General features: G+C 46.4%; 1 protein-coding gene and 1 pseudogene across 1 annotated transcript; both read left to right on the top strand.

Moving 5' to 3' along the window:
• Positions 1–468: 468 nt before the first annotated feature.
• LOC121456171 (gastric inhibitory polypeptide-like) lies at positions 469–13,522 on the top strand. The gene is made up of 8 exons (XM_041664044.1): positions 469–567; positions 3,949–4,095; positions 4,651–4,740; positions 7,482–7,628; positions 8,202–8,291; positions 10,235–10,381; positions 11,102–11,191; positions 13,424–13,522. The coding sequence occupies exons 1-8, from the start codon at positions 485–487 to the stop codon at positions 13,431–13,433; spliced, it is 804 nt and encodes a 267-aa protein (XP_041519978.1). The 5' UTR covers positions 469–484; the 3' UTR covers positions 13,434–13,522.
• Positions 13,523–16,716: 3,194 nt separating this feature from the next.
• LOC121457053 lies at positions 16,717–21,461 on the top strand (annotated as a pseudogene).
• The last annotated feature ends 977 nt before the right edge of the window (positions 21,462–22,438 follow it).

Here is a 22,438-nt window from a genome sequence, read left to right as displayed (position 1 = left end):
TAGGAAGAACTGCTGAGCCACGATAGTCAAGCCCAAGACGGTGTGTGTGTGTGTGTGTGTGTGTGTGTGTGTGTGTGTGTGTTCAGGATGGTTCTCTGTGTACCTTTCATCTCGGGGAGGGATATGATGGCTGAAAACAGTTTGTTGGAAGCAGGAAGGTGGGCTGCTGAGAACTTTGTCAGGGCTTTAAGGGGATAATCTTGCCAAATCCTATCCCTGTGATGTCTGGTAATGAGCCAAGAAGGGAGTTCCCACCACCTAGGCCTTTGCTACTTTCTTCCTAGTCCTTGCTTCAGATTACACAAAGCGGGACCAGCTCTGGGTCAAGGCTCATGTCCCTTCCAGTCACTTCGTGTAACCCCACCCCAGCTCTCAGCATTCACCCAAGTCCCAGCCTCAAGTAGCCTCCCTGATCCCCCGCCCCCCCCCCCCTGATTGCAGTATGACTTGTTTTCCTCTCAGCTCGAGCACACAACCTAGGAAGATGGTGACTATGAATATCTGCCCTCTCCCGCTGGTGCTGCTCTTCCTGGCGACCACACTGGGAGAAGAAGAAGTTCAATTCAGGTAGGATTGGGAGGTGGAGGGGGCTAAAATATAAACTGCATTGGGGTGGGGGTGTTGAAAAAGAGAGGGACTCCATGCCGAGCGGAGGGAGTGGAGGGATTGGAGGGAGAGCCAGTCTGCAGCCTGAGCACACAATGAGGACAAAACTGGAGAGTTATGTATTAAGAGTTCCCGTGGGAGTGAGGAAGACTGTGCTTTGCCAGGTCTGAGGAAGGCCCTTTTGGTGGCAGAGAGTCTGCAGTGTAGGGTGTCCCTTGGGATAACTAGCCGTCGCTGATGCATGTATGCATTCACTGGGATCTCACAGGAGCTTCCTGGGCACCAGACGCAGGGCAGACAGTTGTAAACCAAGGGCCACTGCTGGCTACTGCCTTCAGTGACTACAGGGACCAAGGTAGGCACAGACACGGACCACATAACCATGCTCCAGCGGACCAATGCCAAGGCAGACAGTGTCGTGCTGAGTGTGGCAGCTCGCTCCTGCAACTCCAGTCCTTGGCAGGCAGAGGCAGGGGCATTGAAAGTTTGAGGCTAGCCTGGGCTATAAAGCAAGACCAGAGTCTAGAGTGAGAGAAAGAGAAGAATGAGGAGGAGGAGGAGAAGTTGAGGGTAAGTATAGCCAGGGCTCTGATGTGTTTGGGGACCAAGGCTGAGACTTGTCAAAGCAGTACCGGCTTTTCTCAGATGAAGGACAATCCATATATGATACAAAGCTGGCACGTGGGAAGTGTGAGGGAAAGCTGGCAGACATCCTTACAAGGAGAGCAGACCTTGAGTTTGTTAAGAACAAAGACTCAGACCGGGCAGTAATGGTCCATGCCTTTAAACCCAGCACTCAGCAAGCAGAGGCAGGCAGATCTCTGAGTTCAAGAGCAACTGGTCTACAGAGAGAGTTCCAACACAGCCAGGGCTACACAGAGAAACCCTGTCTCATAAAACAAAACAAAAATAAAAATACCAACAAAACAACTACAAGAAAAGAAAACTCACTGACAACAATGGTAGCACACGTCTTTAATTCCTGTGCTCTGGAGACAGAGGCAGGCTGTGAGTTCCAGCCAGGGTTAAAGAATGAGACCCTGTATCAAAGAGAGAACAGAGACTCAGGAAGTCAGTGTGGTGCTGCCTACCTCCCAGAACAAGTGAGAGGGCACAGCGAGATCAGGAGTTCACGGGGAACTTCAGTAACACAGTGAGTTTGAGGCAAGCTGGAATACAAGAGACCATAACAAACCACTCTTAAACAAAACAACAGCAACAACAAAAATCTCAGAGGGTTGGGGCTGGGGAACACGCCTCAGTCTTACCTAGCATGCATGAGACCCACAAATTCTACCCCTAGAATTGAGACAACAGACTTGGGTCCGTCCCAGGAACCTGGGATCAAATTAACTAGCTGAATCCCAGATCAGCCATTTATACTGTGTGGCAGCAAAGTGGTGGCCAGGGGACACCTCTGTAGAGTTCTTTCTCTTCTACCACCTCTTTGTGCCTTCTGGGTTGAACTCAGATCGTCAGACTTGTGTCCTTGGATGGCAAGTGTCTCATTTACAAAATAGGGACACAGAAACTAGTCAAACTTGTGGTGGTGGTGGTGGTTCAAGACAGGGTTTCTCTGTGTAGTCCTGGTTGTCCTTGTCCTCGAACTCACTCTGTAGACCAGGCTGGTCTTGAACTCAGAGATCTGCGTGCCTCTGCCTCCCTACTACTGGGATTAAGGTGTGCCCCACCTCCCACGAGGCTAAGAGTGGTGAAACCTTGTTTTAATTTTTATTTATGTGCATTGGTGTTTTGTCTGCATGTATATCTGTGTGAGGCTGTCAGGCACACTGAAACTGGAGTTACAGACATTTGCCACCACCACCTGCCAAGGTCCTGGGTTTGATTCCACCACCACGTAAAAGGAGAGGGGAAGGCTGGAGAGATGCTCCGTGGTTAAGAGCGCTGGTTGCTCTTCCTGAGGACTCAGTTCCTAGCACCCTCATGACAAGTCAGTCTAACTCCAGGTCCCGGGGATCTGATGCCCTCACACAGATATCCATGCAGGCAAAACACTAATGTGCATAAAATAAAAATAAATTTTAAAAACGATTAAAATCAAGGTGGCACACATCTTTAATCCCAGCACTAGAAAGGCTGTGGCAGGTGGATCTCTGTTGAGGTTGAGGCCAGCTTGGTCTACAAAGTGAGCTCTGGGTCAGCTAGGACAGTTTCGCTGAGATATCCTGTCTTGAAAAACAAGAAAACAAACACAAAACAAAAAAAGGAGCAGTGAGAAAAAGAGCATGTCTCATGGGGTTGGGAGGAATAATTTATTGTTATTATTATTCTTTTTTTTTTTAGTTTTTCTATCATGTGGGTCCTGCGGGTTGAACTCAGGTTGTCAGGATTGATAGCAAACCCCTTTATTTCTTTATTTTTTAAAAAAGATTTTTTTATTTATTATGTACACAGCATTCTTCCTGCAGGTATAACTGCAGGCCAAAAGAGGGCACCAGATTTCATCAGATGGTTGCTAGTCACCATGTGGTTGCAGGGAATTGAACTCAGAACCTCTAGAAAACAGCCCATCCTTTCAAGCTCTGAGCCATCTCTTCAGCCCAGCAAACCCCTTTATTTGCCAAACAATCTCACCAATCCCTGAGTTCACTATTATTATTTTAATGATTTACTTATCCCTATTTTTATGTTTTTTGGTTTTTGCCTCTATGTGTGTGTGATAGTTTCAGATCTTGTTGTTACAGACTGTTATTAACTGACATGTGGGTGCTGGGAATTGAACCTGGGTCCTCTGGTAAGGCTGATGGTCCTCTTAGCCACTAAGCCAAAATTTCAACACCTGGTTTTTTCTTTTTTTATTTTTTCTTTTTGGTTGTTTTGAGACAGGGTTTCTCTGTAGCTTTGGAGCCTGTCCTGAAGATAGCTCTTGTAGATCAGGCTGGCCTCAAATTCAAACAGATCCCCCTGCTTCTGACTCCTAGTGCTGGAATTAAAGGTGTGGGCCACCACCACCCTGATTTATTCATATTATTGATATTTTTTTGAGACTTGGTCTTTCTCTGTAGCTCTAACTGTGCAGACCAGGCTGGCCTTGAACTCACAGAGCTTGGTCTGTCTCTGCCCCCTGAGTGCTGAATACTATTGTTATTACTTCACTCTTACTATTATTGAGTTGATCTCTCGTTACATAGTACAGACTGTCCGTGAACTTTCAGTGATCCTCCTGCCTTTGCCTTCCAAGTACTGGGATTACAGGCATGCACTCTCATGGCCTGTTGGGTTCAGTTTGTGACTCTGAACCAGAGGACTTAATTAAGCATTGTGACGTCCCCAACCTTATTCTCATCCTTGGGATCCTGGTTTCTATCTCTTGCCTCTCAGATCCCAGGCTAAAACAGGTGGCCTCCAGCCTCGAGGCCCGAGGTATGCAGAGGGGACTTTAATCAGTGATTACAGCATCCTCATGGACAAGATCCGCCAACATGAGTTTGTAAACTGGCTGCTGTCCCAGAAGGGGAAGAAGATCGAGTAAGTAACTCCCTGCACTCCTCCTGTCCCCACCCAAAACTCAGCTTTGTTCACACCACCTCCTAGGAGGCCATACAAACTGTGACACAGACACCTTTTAGTGAGGAGGAGGTAGTGGCCATGTCCTGTGTCTTTGACTGGGCAATAGAGATGTCTGTGCAGATGAGTTGTTCTCCTGTCCTTTATTTGTAAGGGGAGGAAATAGAGAAGAGCGTTGAAGCCCCAGAGGGACCCTAAAGGTCCGGAGATGAAAGCAGGAGGAGCTGGGTTGCCTGTTGGCTTCAGACTCTCTAAATAAATCACGATGTGCTTCTCCCAATCTAAGCTAAATCTTATTGTGCTGCTGTTTCCTGAGCCTGGTGGATTCTAAGGAGCCCTCGGTGAGGGAGGCAACTGAACACAAGCACTCACGGTGGGGTTTAGGGGGTTAGGATGTGGAGGAAGAGGCACTGTTGCTCCTACTGTTGAGGTATCAAAGATGTCAGTGTCCCTGGGTGGGGGATTTCCAACTGTTCCTCCAGTCGGCTCATCCCCAAATCGTCTCCATCTCACCAGCTGGAAACACAACATCACCCAGAGAGAGGCCCAGGCCTTGGAGCAGGCAGGACAATCTGAGAGAAATGAGGAGACAGAGGGACAACAGAGGTGAGTCCACCATGAGGAGAGAGGGGGAACAGCCTCCAGCCCATTGGCTTCACTGCTCCCTGTAGCAGGTCTTTTCTTTGGACCACCAACCAGCTCCCAAATCATGAAGGGAGAGTTGATTTAGTTATGATGCTCAGCCTTAGCTTATGCTTGTACCATTAGCTCTTATAACTTAACCTGTTTCTCTTCAGCTACATTTTTCTTCAAGGCTTTTTTCCTTTTCCTAAGCTGTGTCTGGCTGCTGGCAGTTAGCTGGTGACTGATGGGCTAACTGGCCCTTGGTGCCTTTCTTTCTTTCTTTCTTTCTTTCCTTCTTTCTTTCTTTCTTTCTTTCTTCCTCGTTCTCTTCTCCCTCTTCTCTGTGCCTGAGAGTTCCTGCTATCCTTCTATTGAAAGCTTGGTTTATTTTATTTTTTTATAAAGATTTATTTATCATGTATACAGTGTTCTGCCCACAGGCCAGAAGATGGCACCAGGTCTCATAAAAGATGGTTGCGAGCCACCATGTTGTTGCTGGGTATTAAATGCCGGACCTCTGGAAGAGCAGCCAGGGCTAGTTATTCCCTCTGAGTCATCTCTCCATCCTTGGCAGCCATCTTTTTATTAGACCAATCAGGTGTCTTAGACAGGCAAGGTGAAACAGCAGCATGTCTTTACATAATTAAACAAGTGCAACATAAACAAATGGAACACACTTTTATATGGTTAAGTGATCCACAATAGCGCCCTCTCTCAGATTGCAGAGGAGGGCTGGGACTCCCTCATAGGAACCCCCTTCTCGCTGGGAGGTGGTGGTGCACGCCTGCATTAAATCCTGGCTTTCAGGAGGCCGAACCAGGTGGATCTCTTTGAGGTAGAGGACAGCCTGGTCTAAGAGCTAGTTCCAGGACAGGCACCAAAGCTACAGAGAAACCCTGCCTTGAGAAAACAAACATACAAAAACTTCAAAAATAAAACAAACAAACAAAATAAACCCACTTCTCTAAGCTCAAAGAGTGATTTCCTGGAGGATGCCCTGAGGACTTTCTAAAATCTGTGACTGAATGATATTCTTGGATTCGTTGTAGTGAGGGGAGCAGGGAATGAGGGACCTTAGAGTTGGCTTCTCCTTGCCAAGCCTCAGGAAGGCAGTTTTGGAGACCAGGGCATTCTCCCAAAGCCAGACCCCTGAAATCAGCCTCCCATTCTGGGAAGAAGTGATGAATGGATGCTCAGGGACGGTCTCTCCGGGGTCACTGGGATGCAGTCTGTGATGCTGTTAGAGGTGGGTGGGTAAGCTGTGTCACTGCCAAGCTTTAATCCCTAATATTGGGAATAATGCTGTGCCCCACCACGCACGAGGCTAAGAGTGGTAAAACTTTTTTTTTTTTTTTTTTTTTTTTTTTGGTTTTTCGAGACAGGGTTTCTCTGAGGCTTTGGAGCCTGTCCTGGAACTAGCTCTGTAGACCAGGCTGGTCTCGAACTCACAGAGATCCGCCTGCCTCTGCCTCCCGAGTACTGGGATTAAAGGCGTGCGCCACCATCGCCCGGCCCGGTAAAACTTTTTTCAATCTTTATTTGTGTGCGTTGGTGTTTTGTCTGCATGTATATCTGTGTGAGGCTGTCGGGCACACTGGAACTGGAGTTACAAACACTTGCCACCACCCCACCTGCCAAGGTCCTGGGTTTGATTCCACCACCACATAAAAGAAGAGGGGAAGCCGGGCTGTGGTGGCACATGCCTTTAATCCCAGCACTTGGGAGGCAGAGGCAGGTGAATCTCTGGGAGTTCGAGGCCAGCCTGGTCTACAAGAGCTAGTTCTGGGACAGGCACCAAAGCTACAGAGAAACCCTGTCTCACAAAACCAAAAAAAAAAAAAAAAAAAGGAGAGGGTAGGCCTGGAGAGATGCTCCATGGTTAAGGGCACTGGTTGTCCTCATGACAAGTCAGTCTAACTCCAGTTCCTGGGATCTGATGCCCTCACACAGACATCCATTAGGGCAAAAGACTAATGAGCATAAAATAAAAATAAATTCTAAAAAGGATTAAAATAAAGGTAGCACACACCTTTAATCCCAGCACTAGGAAGGCAGAGGCAAGTGGATTTCTGTTGAGTTTGAGACCAGCCTGCTCTACAAAGTGAGCTATCACTTCAACACCTGTTTTTTTTTGTTGTTGTTTTTTTTTTTGTGTGTGTGTGTTTTTGAGACAGGGTTTTGTAGTAATTGGAATGGTTTTACCCGAAATAATTACACGGAAACTGTATTCTTTTAAACACTGCTTGGCCCGTTATCTGTAGCCTCTTATTGGCTAACTTTCACATCTTGAAAGATACGAGGTGGTATTTTACCAGGAATATTCTTAACCTGCATCCATCTCGGAGAGGAGAGGTGTGGCGACTGCTTCACTGCCTTTTTCCCAGAATTCTGTTCTGTCTACTCTGCCTAAATAAGCTGCTCTCCTATCAAAGCCAAGGCAGTTTCTTTATTAACCAATGAAAGTAAGGCATAGACTAATGACCCTCCTCCATCAGGGTTTCTCTGTAGCTTTTGAGCCAGTCTTGTTACATAATATAGACTGGCCTTGAACTTTCAGTGATCCTCCTGCCTCAGCCTTCCAAGTACTGGGATTACAGGCATGCACTCTGAGGGCCAGTTGAGTTCACTTTCTTACATTGAACCAAAGGACTTAATCAAGCAATGTGATATCCCCAACCTTTTTCCCATCCTTGGGATCCTGGTTTCTATATCGTGCTTCTCAGATCCCAGGCTAAATCGGGTAGCCTCCGGCCTCGAGGCCCGAGGTATGCAGAGGGGACTTTAATCAGTGATTACAGCATCCTCATGGACAAGATCCGCCAACACGAGTTTGTGAACTGGCTGCTGGCCCAGAAGGGGAAGAAGATCGAGTAAGTAACTCCCTGCACCCCTCCAGTACTGACACCAAACTCAGCTTTGTTCACACCGCCTCCTAGGAGACCATACAGACCATGAGGTGCACAACCTCACATAGACATTTTAGTCAGCAAGGAGGAGGCAGTTGCCATGTCCTGAGACTCTGACTGGGCACTAGCGATGTCTGTGCAGATGAGGTGTTCTCCTGTCCTTTATTTCTAAGGGGAAGAACAAGAGAAGAGTGTAGAAGCCCCAGAGGGACCCCAGAGGTGTGGAGATAAAGGCAGGAGGAGCTGGGTTGCCTGTTGGCTTCAGACTCTTTAAACAAATCACCATTGTGCTTCTCCCAACCTATGCTAAGTCTTGTTGTCCTGCTATTTCCCCAGCCTGCTGGATTCTGAGGAGCCCTCCGTGAGGGAGGCAACTGAACACAAGCAGTCACGGTGGGGTTTGGGGGGTTAGAATGTGCAGGAAGAGGCACTGTTGCTCCTACTGTTGAGGTATCAAAGATGTCAGTGTCCCTGGGTGGGGGACTTCCAACTGTTCCTCCAGTCGGCTCATCCCCCAAATCATCTCCATCTCACCAGCTGGAAACACAACATCACCCAGAGAGAGGCCCAGGCCTTGGAGCAGGCAGGACAATCTGAGAGAAATGAGGAGACAGAGGGACAACAGAGGTGAGTCCACCATGAGGAGAGAGGGGGAACAGCCTCCAGCCCATTGGCTTCACTGCTCCCTGAAGCAGGTCTTTTCTTTGGACCACTAACCAGCTCCCAAATCGTGAAGGCAGACGTGATTTAGTTATGAATGTTTGGCCTTAGCTTATGCTTGTACCATTAGCTCTTAGCTGGCAACTGACGAGCTGACTGCCCTGGGTGACTCTCTTTCTTTCTTCCTTGTTCTCTTTATCCTCTTCTCCAGAGCCTAGATTCCATCTACTTGTTCTCTCTGCCCTACAGTTCCTGCTATCTTCCTACTGCCAAGTCATTGGGGTTTTTTGGTTGTTTTGTTTTTTATTAAAGATTGATTTAGCGCATGCCTTTAATTCCCGCACTCGGGAGGCAGAGGCAGGCGGATCTCTGTGAGTTCGAGACCAGCCTGGTCTACAGAGCTAGTTCCAGGACAGGCTCCAAAGCCACAGAGAAACCCCTGTCTCGAAAAAAAAAAAAAAAAAAACAAAAAACAAAACAAAAAAAACAAAACAAAACAAAACAAAAAAAGATTGATTTATTATGTATACAGTGTTCTGCCTACAGGCCAGAAGATGGCACCAGGTCTCATTAAAGATGGTTGTGAGACACCATGTCATTGCTGGGTATTAAATGCAGGACCTCTGGTAGAGTAGCCAGGGCTAGTTATTCCCTCTGAGTCATCTCTCCATCCTTGGCAGCCATCTTTTTATTAGACCAATCAGGTGTCTTCTGCAGGTAAGGTGAAAGAGCAGCATGTCTTTACATAACTAAACAAGTGCAACATAAACAAATGGAACACACTTTTACATGGTTAAGTGATCTACAACAGCGCCCTCTCTCAGATTGCAGAGGAGGGCTGGGACTCCCTCATACCCCATTCTCATAGGGCGGTGGTGGCGCACGCCTTTAATCCCAGCACTAGGGAGGCAGAGGCAGGTGGATCTCTGTGAGGTTGAGGCCAGCCTGGTCTACAAAGTGTGTTTCATAGAGAAACCCTGTCTTGAAAAACAAGAAAAGAAACAAAAACAAAACAAAAAAGGAGCAGGGATACAAACAGTATGTCTCGTAGGGTTGGGATGGAATCATTTATTGTTATTATTATTATTTTTTAGTTTTTGTACCATATGGGTCCTGCGAGTTGAACTCAAGTTGTCAGGACTGATACCAAACCCCTTTATTCACCAAATAATCCAACCATTCCCTGAGTTCACTATTATTATAATTATTTTAATTTACTCATCTCTATTTTTATGTTCTTTCATGTTTTGCCTGCATGTATGTGTGAGAATGTTAAATCTTGTAGTTACAGTTATTAGCTGACATGTGGGTGCTGGGAATTGAACTTGGGTCCTCTGGTAGAGCTGATGGTCCTCTTAGCCTCTGAGACTTCACTTCAACACCTGGTTTTTGCTTTTTTTTTTTTGAGACAGGGTTTATCTGTAGCTTTGGAGATAGCTCTTGTAGACCAGGCTGGCCTCAAATTCAAACAGATCCCCCTGCTTCTGACTCCTAGTGCTGGAATTAAAGGCTTGGGCCACCACCACCCTGATTTATTCATATTATTGATATTTTTCTGAGACTTGGTCTTTCTCTATAGCTCTAACTGTCCTGATACTCACTGTGCAGACCAGGCTGGCCTTGAACTCACAGAGCTTGGTCTGTCTCTGCCCCCCTGAGTGCTGAATACTATTGTTATTACTTCACTCTTACTATTATTGAGATGATCTCTCGTCACATAGTATAGACTGTCCTTGAACTTTCAGTGATCCTCCTGCCTTTGCCTTCCAAGTACTGGGATTACAGGCATGCACTCTCTGGCCAGTTTAGTTTATTTTGTTACGCTGAACCTAAGGACTTAATCAAGCAATGTGATTTCCTCAATCTTTTTCCCATCCTTGGGATCCTGGTTTTTATCTCTTGCCTCTCAGATCCCAAGATAAATCAGGTGGCCTCCGGCCTCGAGGCCCGAGGTATGCAGAGGGGACTTTAATCAGCGATTACAGCATCCTCATGGACAAGATCCGCCAACATGAGTTTGTGAACTGGCTGCTGGCCCAGAAGGGGAAGAAGATCGAGTAAGTAACTGCCTGCACCCCTCCAGTACTGACACCAAACTTAGCTTTGTTCACACCACCTCCTAGGAGACCATACAGACAGTGATATGCACAACTCCACAGACACCTTTTAGTCAGTGAGGAGGAGGTAGAGGTGTTCTCCTGTCCTTTATTTCTTTTTTCTTTTTCTTTTCTTTCTTTCTTTTTTTTTCCTTTTTTTTTTCTTTTTTGAGACAGGGTTTCCCTGTGGTTGTGGAGCCTGTCCTGGAACTAGCTCTTGTAGACTAGGCTGGTCTCGAACTCACAGAGATCTGCCTGCCTCTGCCTCCCAAGTGCTGGGATTAAAGGTGTGCGCCATCACCGCCCGGCCTGTCCTTTATTTCTAAGAAGAACCAGAGAAGAGTGTAGAAACCCCAGAGGGACCCTAGAGGTCTGGAGATGAAGGCAAAAGGAGCTGGGTTGCCTGTTGGCTTCGGACTCTCTAAATCACCATTGTGCTTCTCCCAACCTACGCCAAACGTTGTTGTGCTGCTGTTTCCTCAGCCTGGTGGATTTTGAAGAGCACTCCGTGATGGAGGCAACTGAACACAAGCAGTTGTGGGGGGTAGGGATTTAGGATGTAGAGGAAGAGGCACTGTTGCTCCTACTGTTGAGGTATCAAAGATGTCAGTGTCCCTGGGTGGGGGACTTCCAACTGTTCCTCCAGTCGGCTCATCCCCCAAATCATCTCCATCTCACCAGCTGGAAACACAACATCACCCAGAGAGAGGCCCAGGCCTTGGAGCAGGCAGGACAATCTGAGAGAAATGAGGAGACAGAGGGACAACAGAGGTGAGTCCACCATGAGGAGAGAGGGGGAACAGCCTCCAGCCCATTGGCTTCACTGCTCCCTGAAGCAGGTCTTTTCTTTGGACCACCAACCAGCTCCCAAATCGTGAAGGGAGACTTGATTTAGTTAAGAACGCTCAGCCTTTGCTTATGCTTGTACCATTAGCTCTTAGCTGGTGACCTACTGGTGGCTGTTCCTGGCCCTGGGTGCCCCACTTTCTTTCTCCCTCGCTCTCCTCTCCCTATTCTCCAGAGCCTAGCTTCCTTCTGCTTGTTCTCTGTGCCTAACGGTTCCTGCTATCCCTCTACTGCCAGCTATTGTGGTGTTTTTGTTTGTTTGTTCTGTTTTTTTATTTGTTTTCGGTAAAGATTTATTTATTATGTATACAGTGTTCTGTCTGCAGGCCAGAGGAGGGCACCAGGTCTCATTACAAATGATTTTGAGCCACCATGTGGTTGCTGAAAATTGAATGCAGTATTTCTAACAGAGCAGCCAGGGTTCTTATTTAACCTCTGAGGCATATCTCCAGCCTCTACCGGTCAGCTTTTTATTAGACCAATCTGGTGTCTTCGATAGGCAAGGTGAAACAGCAGCATGTCTTTACATAATTAAACAAGTGCAACATAACAAATATAACACACTTTTATATGGTTAAGTGATCCACATCAGCGCCCTCTCTCAGGCTGCAGAGGAGTGCAGGGACTCCCCCATAGGAACCCCCTTCTCTAAGCTCAAAAGAGTAAAGTCCTGGAGGATGCCCTGAGGACTTTCTAAAATCTGTGACTGAATGATATTCTTGGATTCATTGTAGCCAGGGGAGCAGGGAATGAGGGACCTTAGAGTTGGCTTCTCCTTGCCAAGCCTCAGGAAGGCAGTTTTGGAGACCAGGACATTCTTCCAAACCAGACCCCTGCAATCAGCCTCCCGTTCTGGGAAGAAGTAATGAATGGATGCTCAGGGACGGTCTCTCTGGGGTCACTGGGATGCAGTCTGTGATGCTGTTAGAGGTGGTGGGATAAGCTATGTCACTGCAATACTGTAGTTTATTGTGCCTGAATTGAGGAACATATATTCTGTGGTTGTACAGAACCAGATAGGGTCCCACACAAGAGAAGGTAGGGACCTGAGAGTGGAGATAGCCCGGGGAAGCCAGCTGTGTTTGCTCCCTAGCAGATGTTCGCACATGCTCTCATCCCAGCACTCCAGAGGCAGAGGCATCCCAATTTGGTTTACATAGTAAGTTCTGGGCTATTCAGGATTACAGAGTGAGATTCTATCCAAAAACAAACCATCTAGGCTCCTGCAATCTCTCTCCCATGCAGTTCCTTGCCCAAGAACCCCAATGATGAAGATGTGCTCAGGGGCTTGCTGATTCAAGAGCTGCTGGCCTGGATGGTGGACCAAATAGAGCTCTGCCGGCTCAGGAGGGGGACACCAGGCTATGGGGATGTTGCAAGATTGTTAGTTAGAAGTTTAGGCTTCCAGGTGACACACAATATGTGTGTGTTTCTCTCATTGACTGTGTGCACATGTATGTCTTGTTGGGAATTGAACCCAGGGCTCTGGAATTGCTACGGAAATGTTCTACTTTTGAGTCTTAGCCCGGGTTGGTCCAGAGCGCCCTGTGTAATGTAGATTGGTCTCAAATTCATGATCCTTGTGTCTCCTCAGCACTGGAATTATAGGTGTGTGCCACTACACGCACTGTTATCCTTAGACCTCATTCAGATCTATGTCTAAACACACACCAGCAAAGTACCTACCCATTCAGAACCTCAGCATATTGATTAAAATCAGAGCTATAGTGGGGGTGGGTCTCACACCTGTCACCTAGCCCTTGGCGGGAGGACCTCATTAAGATTGTCTACAAGCCCAAGACCAGTCTACACCAGTGAGTTCTAAAACAGCCAGGGCTATGTAGTGATAACCTACCCCCCAAATTAAAGCTAAAACAACAAACAAGAAGAAAAAGAAAATTGTAGCCAGGCATGGTGTCCACAGCTTTGATTCCAGAACTTGGGAGTAGAAGCAGGAGGATGTCTTAGTTTGGGGCCAGTCTGTCCTACAAAGCAAGTTCTAGGACAGCCAGAGCTGAAACACAGAGAAACCCTGTCTCAAAAACAAAGAAAGGTTATTTGCAGGTAGGAGTGGTTTCTCTATGCCTGGGCACCAGGATAAATTTCCTGCGCTTACTCTTGGTAACTACCTCTCTTTCCTTGTCTCCCCTCTTCCAGGTCTGAGTGACTGACCTAGCCCAGAGGAGGACTGGACTCTGCCCTTTGCTTGCTCAGCTCCTGCTTCTGCCCTGGTCCAAAGTCCAAAGTGTCTGAGAGAAGCAAACCAATAAAGTCTTGAGCTAAAGTAAATCGTGGTGTCTATTCTGAAAACTTATTTAAATGTCAGCTGAGCCCTTACTGGGCACGGTTGTGTGTATCCTGGGTGTGTCCATGCCTCCCGAGGAAAGCAACACTTCCAGTCATGCCTCTGCGCATGCTCTTAGCAAACTGGAAATTACATTTTTGTTTGTTTGAGACAGGGTATCTCCCTGTAGCTCTGGCTGTCCTGTAACTCACTATGTAAACCAAGCTGGCCTTGAACTCTCAGAGATCTGCCTACCTCTGTCTTCTGGATGCTGGGATTTCAGGTATAAGCCATCAAGCTTGACTTAGAAATTACTGGAAATAAAAAGTTTATTTATTTTATTTTAACAAGTGCGGAAATCCCAGAACTTGGGTTATGGATGATTATGAGCCACCATGTGGGTGATGGGAATTAACCCCAGGATTTCTGCAAAAGGTAACATGTCTGGTGCACACCTTTATTGCCAGCACTCAGGACACAGTGACAGGTGGATAGCTGCGAGTTTGAGGCCAGCCTGGTCTACAGAGCTACTTTCAGGACAGTCAGGATTACACAAACCTTGCCTTGAAAAACAAACAAAACAAAACAGAAACAGCGACATGTACTCCTAACTAATGAGTCATCTCTGCAGATCTAGAAATGACTCTTCATATTGGCTATATTTTACTGATTCTTCATGACAAAACTTACTATGCAAGGAGAAAATAGACTTCACAAAGTTGTCCTCTGACTTCCTCACATGCACTGTGGCATGCGTGCCCACATACTAATACACAGACAATAAAGAAGGGAACTGAAGAGATGGCTCAGAGGTTGAGCACACTGGCTGCTCTTCCAGAGGTCCCGAGTTTCATTTCCAGCAACCTCATGGTGGCTCACAACTGTCTACAATGAGATAGGTACACTTTATAGTGACAATGGCACCTTCTTCTGCTTTGTAGACATGCAGGCAGAACACTGGAAATAAAACTTTAAATAATAAAAAATACTAATAAAAGAATTTAGGCAGGCAGATCACTATGAGTTTGAGGCCAGCCTGGTCTACAAAAACTAGTTCCAGGACAGGCTCCAAAGCCATAAAGAAACTCGGCTCGAAAAACAAAACAAACAAAAAAAAAGAGATTAATATTTTTTTTTTTCCAAACAGGGTTTCTCCGTGGCTTTGGAGCCTGTCCTGGAACTAGCTCTTGTAGACCAGACTGGCCTCAAACTCAGAGATCTGCCTGCCTCTGCCTCTCGTAGCTGGGATTAAAGCGTGAGCCACCACAGTCCGGTTAGGAATTTAATATCTCAGCCGGGTGGTGGTGGCGCACGCCTTTAATCCCAGCACTCGGGAGGCAGAGGCAGGCGGATCTCTGTGAGTTCGAGACCAGCCTGCTCTACAAGAGCTAGTTCCAGGACAGGCTCCAAAACCACAGAGAAACCCTGTCTCAAAAAACCAAAAAAAAAAAAAAAAGAATTTAATATCTCAGAGAGAAGTTTGAATCTACATTTGTGGGGTCTTGGATATCTGAAGGGAGCAACCAACACTCAAAAAGAGTTACATACTTTTTTCTCTCTTTGTATAATGTTCTTCTTACAAGCCAGCCGATGTAAAAGACTCTCTACTTTGTTTTTATTTATTTATTATTTATACAATATTTTGTCTGTGTGTATGCCTGCAGGCCGGAAGAGGGCACCAGACCCCATTACAGATGGTTGCGAGCCACCATGTGGTTGCTGGGAATTGAACTCAGGACCTTTGGAAGAGCAGCCAATGCTTTTAACCTCTGAGCCATCTCTCCAGCCCTCTATTTAGTTCTTAATCGCATCTAAAGCCTCACCAGCTCTTTAACATGGTAGCAAGTGTTAACTGTGCATGACACTGCCAGTGAGAGGCAGACAAGAAGTCCATGCAGTAAGCCCGTCTGCCACAGCACAGAATGCTTTCCGACATAATAAAGTTTACCTGTTGAATTCTTTTGCAGAGATTTTGAGTTAGATTAAGAATGTACAGCTAAACTGGGCGGTGGTGGAACACTTCTTTAATCCCAGTACTCAGGAGACAGAGGCAGGTAGATCTCTGTCTGAGTTGAGGCCAGCTTGGTCTACAAACTGAGTTTCAGGATAACAGGGGCTATTAAACAGATAAACCCTGTCTTGAAAAAACAAAAACAACAAGAAGAATTTACAGTTAACAGACCAGCATGGTGCCAAACACCTTTAATCTCAGCATTCAGGAGGCAACAAGAATCTGTGATTTCCAGGGCAGCCTGGTCTACATAATGAGTTCCAGGGCAGCCTGGTCTACATAGTGAGTTCCAGTCAGCCAGCACTATGTAAAGACCCTGATTCAACGAACAAACCAAATCCATAATACCAAGAATTTACAGCTTATAACTTGAATTTGAGTCATGGCTAAATCCTAAGTAATTTAAGGCAGATTCCCAGATCTCTTGTGAAATGCAATATCAACTCACGATTCTGAGGGTTTTGTTAAAATATAAAACAAAGCAAGTTAGGTAGTGCATGGCACAAAACTTTCAGAGTGCTGCTTCTTCTTCTATGAATGTTTTATTTATTTATTTATTTATTTATTTTGGTTTTTTCGAGACAGGGTTTCTCTGTGGTTTTGGAGCCTGTCCTGGAACTAGCTCTTGTAGACCAGGCTGGTCTCGAACTCACTGAGATCCGACTGCCTCTGCCTCCACCTGCGTGCGCCACCACCGCCCGGCTAAGAATGTTTTAATATTGGCTTTTGTTCAAGGTGGCACCCTCAGCTGGGCGTAATGGGGCATGCATTTAATCCCAACATTCTAAGGTAGGGACAGGAGATCTCTGTAAATTCGAAGCCAGCTTAGTTTACAATGTGAGCTCCAGCCCAGCCAAGGATGTATTGTTAGACCCTGTCTGGAAAAAAATGGTCCTTTCATGGTCAACACAAGACTTGGTGATGTCCCAGAAGCATGAGTTGCTCTCTAGGCGCTGGAGCCTCAGAACAGCAGGCACCCACGTTCGTGGTTGCATAGAGAAATACAACACAGACCAGGGTTCGCGCCTTCCACGTCGTCTGGGCTTCGTGCAACGTGGCCCCAGCTAAAAGCGAGGGGGCCCCTACTCCCCGCGCAAGACTGGCGGCAGGAAGTGGGCGCGCGACTTCCGGCGCTCGCGGATGACGCAAGGCACCGGGCTTCCGCGTTGGGAGCCGGCAGGAGAACCAGGGACGCAGAGAGCTGGTGTCCCGGCTGCGGGGCGGCCCGCCGGCCCGGGGTGGGGATGCACCGGCGCGGGGTGGGAGCTGGCGCCATCGCCAAGAAGAAACTCGCGGAGGTGAGCGGGGAGGAGGGCGGGCCGCAGCCTACTCTCCCCGCGAGACATCCAATTCTCCCGGAGCGGAGTTCTCTTCCCCTCAATCGCCTTCTAACAATTGGCAGAAGACAGGCTTCTCCGGAGCTCCGGAATGAGTGCCCTGGAGTGTCAGGAAGCCGCCGATGAAATCGGCTACACAGAGAAACCTTGTCTCATAAAAAGAGTGGTTACTGCTCTTGCAGAGGACCGGTTTTGATTTCCAGAACACACGTGGCAGCTCACAAGTGCCTGTAATTCCAGTTCCAAGGCATCCAAAACCCGTATTACCTCTTTAGGCCCTTGTCACATGTGGTACACGTATATAGACTCAAACATGCACACATAAAATAAATAAATATTAAGAGATAAATAATTAAGACTGGGCGGTGGTGGTTCATGCCTTTAATCCCAGCACAGATAGGGATCTCTGAATTCGAGACTAACCTGGTCTAAAGAGCAAGTTCCAGCGTGACCTCCAAAGTTACACAGAGAAACCCTGTCTTGAAAAATCAAACTCAAAAAATAAATAAATAAAATTTAAAAAGTTCTTGTTTCTAGGGAAGATGGCACATGAGCTTTAACTGAGAGAGGTTATTAAGAGAACACAGAGATTTGGAGTAATTTTCTGTGAAATATGAGGAGATGTTGGACCAGGAGTGACTCCTCTCAGTAGCCTAAAAGCTGTTCTTTGTTAATCAGGCACAGAGAGAGTTTATACAGCTCAAATAAAGATCCTACAATCTCCTAAGGCTTATACATGGCTTTGGGCTCCAGCATGCTCCACCATAGCAATTCTTTATCTGGAGGCACAAGATTAAAGGTTCAGTAATCAATACAATCCCAATTCTTAGTCTTCACTCTTCCTGCCGCAGGAGCATCCTATTCTTTCATTTTTAAGAAAAAACAGATTGTTAGATGTACCTTCAGCTGAATGAATTTCTCCAGGAAGAAGAGAAAAATGCATTAGACATGCATGTTGCTCTTCAGGACAGGGATACTGAACACAAATACAGATTTTAGAATGGAGGAGACAATCTCATCTCCCTTCTGCCTGCAACACAACTGTGCAACGTATAGGTAGGGAGAGCACAGAGCGGAACACCACTGCACATGCGCACCATCTCAGGACCTGGCGAGTACAGGCCAGAGGATCATCTTCCACTATTTTACAGTGAGCTCAAACCCAGATGGGCTCCATGAGACCTTGTCTCAAGAAAAGGACCCAAACAAACAGAGAAAGCACATAATAAATAGGGTAGTGTTGGATCTGAAGGAAACTGCTTCTTTTTGTTTTTTGTTGCATTTATTTGTGTGTAGTATGTGGGCTCGGCCACAATACATGTGAGATGGTCAGAGAACAATTTAAATGTACAGGAATTGATTCTCTCCTTCCACCATGTGTGGTCCAGGGATAAAATTCAGAATGTCAGGCTTCATAGCAAGTACCTTTACCGCTGAGCCATCTCACCAGCCAGACACTGGTTATTTTAAACTTTTCTCTGCCACCAGGCTAGGGACCTATCTTTAGCCTTGATTACACTTGGGTTGCTCAGATTTTCCCGCTTGTCTTTCTTAACAGATGTCAAAACAGTTGGACATGTTTAAGACCAACCTAGAAGAATTTGCCAGCAAGCACAAGCAAGAGATCCGCAAGAACCCTGAGTTTCGAGTTCAGTTCCAAGACATGTGTGCTACCATTGGGGTGGATCCTCTGGCCTGTAAGGGACTGTCTGTGGGGCCTGGTGTTCTCGTAAGACCCTTAAGGGGGAGAAGCTCCCCTGTTGACCTCACTTCTGTGGGCTTCTCTAGATGCCAGCAAGGAAATATGGAGGATGTGTGTTTAGGGAGCATGTAGGAGGATGGTGTGTGCCCTTCTGATGTGCAGGCTGTAGTCTGTGGGTATCAACTTTCCTTGGACAATTTGTAGTGCACCTTTTCTCTTTTCCTGACTTTCCTCTTATTAGAAAAAGGAAAGTATTTTAAAGATTTTTTTTATTATGTTGAGGTACATGAGCGTGGGGTCTGATGTGCACATGCGTACAGGTGCCCTCTGGAGTCAGAGACATCAGAACTCTTTGGAGCTGTAGTTAGAGGCTGTTGTGAGCTGCCTGACTTGGGTGCAGGAATGGAACCTGGGTCCTCTGGAAGAGCAAGAAATGCTCTTAACTGGTGTGTCATCTCCAGCCTCAAAAAGAGAAGAATTATTCTCACTCTTGAGTAGGCTGGCCTCCAACTCAGAACTCTGCTCCCCTCTGCCTCTCTAGTCCTGGGATTAAATTGTTTTAATCATGAGATTTTATTATCTTCTATTCTATTATTTATTAATTTATCTATTTATAATCTATTCATTTATTTATTTTGTGTGTATGTAGTTTTTTGAGACATGGTTTCTCTGTGTAACAGTCATGATTGTCCTGGAACTCACTCTGTAGACCAGGCTAGCCTCCAATTTACTGAGATCTGCCCGCCTCTGCCTCCTGAGTGCTTGGGTTAAAGGTGTGCAATACCACTGTCTGGCTTCAAGTGCTCTTAATTGCTGAGGCATCTCCTGTGGTGTATCCCCCACCCCCTTACTCCCTTTTGAAAATTTTATTATGTAGCTCTGCTGGCCTGGAAATCACTGTGTAGCCTAGGCTGGCCTTGAACTCAGCATCTCAGAATCTCATATAGACTAGGTTGGTTTCAAACTAGCTATATCCTGTAGCTTTCAAATGTTGGATTACAGTTGTGTGCTATTATAGCTCCCTAGAATGTATTTTCAGTTCACAGTGAGGGGGTTTTACTAGGACATGATCAGAAGCTTCTGTGTGTGTTTATTTTTAATTATTGTTTTCAGCTGGAAAATGGTTTTGGTCTGAGATGCTGGGCATTGGTGACTTCTATTGAGTGGGGGGTCCAGATTATTGAAGTTTGCTTGGCCCTAAAACATCGGAATGGAGGTAAGGATGGTTCGGTCTTATGGACTGGCCTCTTCTGATTTTTTTCTAAAACCGTATAGCCTGAAGGCCTGCAAGGTCTTGAGGCATATTTTAGCTGTTTCACGTGGTCTAATCCCTGGGTAGTCTCCATAGCCAAGGTTAAATAATACAGAGGTAGGAGGTCGGCTCTGGACTAGGCCATGATGATCTCATTGTGACTGCAGGTAGACCTATAGTCCAGACCTGCCTTTCTGAAGTCTGTACACGTCATCTTAGAGGTGATGCCTGCTAAGCCTTTGCGTTACCAGATAACCTGAATGTGAGTCATCGAGGATCAGTGAGCTGACTCAGCATGCAGTACGTTTGTTGCGCAAGCCTGATTTCATTAATTCAATCCCCGCATTCTACATAAAGGTGGAAGAAGCAAACTGAGTCCACAGCATTGCTCTCTGACCTCTGTATGCACATCATAGCATGGCTAAACATATATCCCGCACATAATAAAGACACACAGTATAGTAAATCAAAATTTAAAAAAAACTTAAAAAATCTTGCTGCCGAATAAGGGACACACCTGTAATTTCATTAGAAAAGTCTCAGGAAGAATCATGAATTGGAGGCCAACCTGGACTAGGTAGAAGGTAAGGCTACCTGGATTACATAGTGACCCTATCTCAATAAAAAAAAACAAAGCGGGGGCTGGAGAGATGGCTCAGCGGTTAAGAGCACTGCCTGCTCTTCCAGATGTCCTGAGTTCAATTCCCATCAACCACATGGTGACTCACAACCATCTGTAATGAGATCTGATGCCCTCTTCTGGCCTGCAGGCATACATGCAGAGAGAACACTGTATACATAATAAATAAGTAAATTAATTAATTAATAAAAAAAACAAACAAAGCCAGGTGTGCACTCAGGAGGAAGAGGCAGACAGGTTTCTGTGAAATTCAGCTGAACCAGGTCTATTTAGTGAGAGACATTGTCTGAAAAAAAAAAATTTCACAGTCACTGTGTGTTTTTGGAGGCCAACTGTGCCTACATAGTTGGAGGCCTGTCTGCTCTACCAGGCAGAGACCTTGTTTCAAAGGAAACAACAATCAAATCGGTCATCTGGTGGTGCCGTCTTTTTGTTGTTTGACACAAGGTTGGCTGACTACGTAGCCCAGGCCAGCCTGGAAGTCATGGTCTACCTTTGTCTCCTGAGTGAGGGAATCCTGGGGGAAGCCACCGTGTTCATCTGTTGCCTTCATTTTCAGATTTTCCTGGGCCTTCCCTATGGAAACAGGGTCCCAGTCCTCACTTTTATGGTCTAGCCTGTTAGTTTAGGAGAGGTTGGCGAACTAGAGTGACCTTTGTTGTTTGAGGTTGAGTGGAAGAGGGTCCATATATCTGAAGTGGTGTTTTTATTGTCTTTCTGCCCTCTCTAACAGGTCTGATAACTCTGGAGGAGCTACATCAGCAGGTGTTGAAAGGAAGGGGCAAGTTTGCTCAGGACGTCAGCCAGTAGGTCCTGCTTCCAGTCCCTTGGGGTATTACAGAGTGTTTTTAAGAAAGGGTTTCTGGCCAGGCGGTGGTGGCGCACACCTTTAATCCCAGCACTCGGGAGGCAGAGACAGGCGGATCTCTGTGAGTTCCAGCCCAGCCTGGTCTACAAGAGCTAGTTCCAGGATAGGAACCAAATGCTATGGAGAAACCCTGTCTCGAAAAATCAAAAAAAAAAAAAAAAAAAAAAGAGGTTTTCTGTGTAGCCTAGACTGTCCTGGAATCTCACTATGGAGCCCAGAGTGGCCTTGAACTCCTCCTGATGGCCTATCCACCTACTTTTTTTTTTTTAATATATCTTTTATGTGTCTGGGTTTTTTTTTGCCTGTATGTGTCTGTATACTATGTGTGTACAGTGCCCATGGAGGCCATAAGTGGTTTCAGATTCCCTGGAGTTGGAGTTGGAGATGCTTGTGAACTGTCCTGTGGGTGCTCCGTGCTCAAGGCAGTCCTGCCCTGAACATCAATTGCTGAACCCCTTCCCTGAGTTGAGTCAAACAGCCTACACATCCTTCTCCAAGCAGGCCTTCAGGTAGGCAGGCAACTACGTCAGCTGCTTGCCACATGCCTGGTTGTGCTGGACTCCCCTGGGGCCAAACAGCCAGGCTAGCAATCCCAGAGAAGGACTCTACTCAATGCTGTCAGCTAAGAGCCATCTTAGCGTCTTCTGGGACTGTCACTCCTAGCCTATAGCCATAGAAGATGGCTTATTTTGTTATGTCCTTCAAAACTGTCACTTTGAAGGAGCTTTTCTTCTTGGTGATTCCCCAAGCCCTCTGGAGCTCCATTCTTACTCCTATCAGAGGGCTGGGAACTGAATGTGCTAGCTATTCAGATCTGCCACCACTACTAAGAGAAGAAAAACACAAGAACAAAAACCAAAGTTTATAGTGATCTAAATTAAAACTAAACTAAGCCTGAAATTAGGATGGAATTTTAAAAAGAATTCTAGCTGGGCGGTAGTGGCACACGCCTTTAATCCCAGTACTTGGGAGGCAGAGGCAGGCGGATCTCTGTGAGTTCGAGACCAGCCTGGTCTACAAGAGCTAGTTCCAGGACAGGCTCCAAAGCCACAGAAAAACCCTGTCTCGAAAAACCAAA

Source organism: Microtus oregoni, unplaced genomic scaffold, assembly GCF_018167655.1.
Source record: "Microtus oregoni isolate MIOR12 unplaced genomic scaffold, Mior012 000015F_ref0000493, whole genome shotgun sequence".
Lineage (NCBI taxonomy): Eukaryota > Metazoa > Chordata > Mammalia > Rodentia > Cricetidae > Microtus > Microtus oregoni.
The sequence above is the reverse complement of the archived record's forward strand: the minus strand, read 5'-3'. Positions and strand labels throughout refer to the sequence as shown.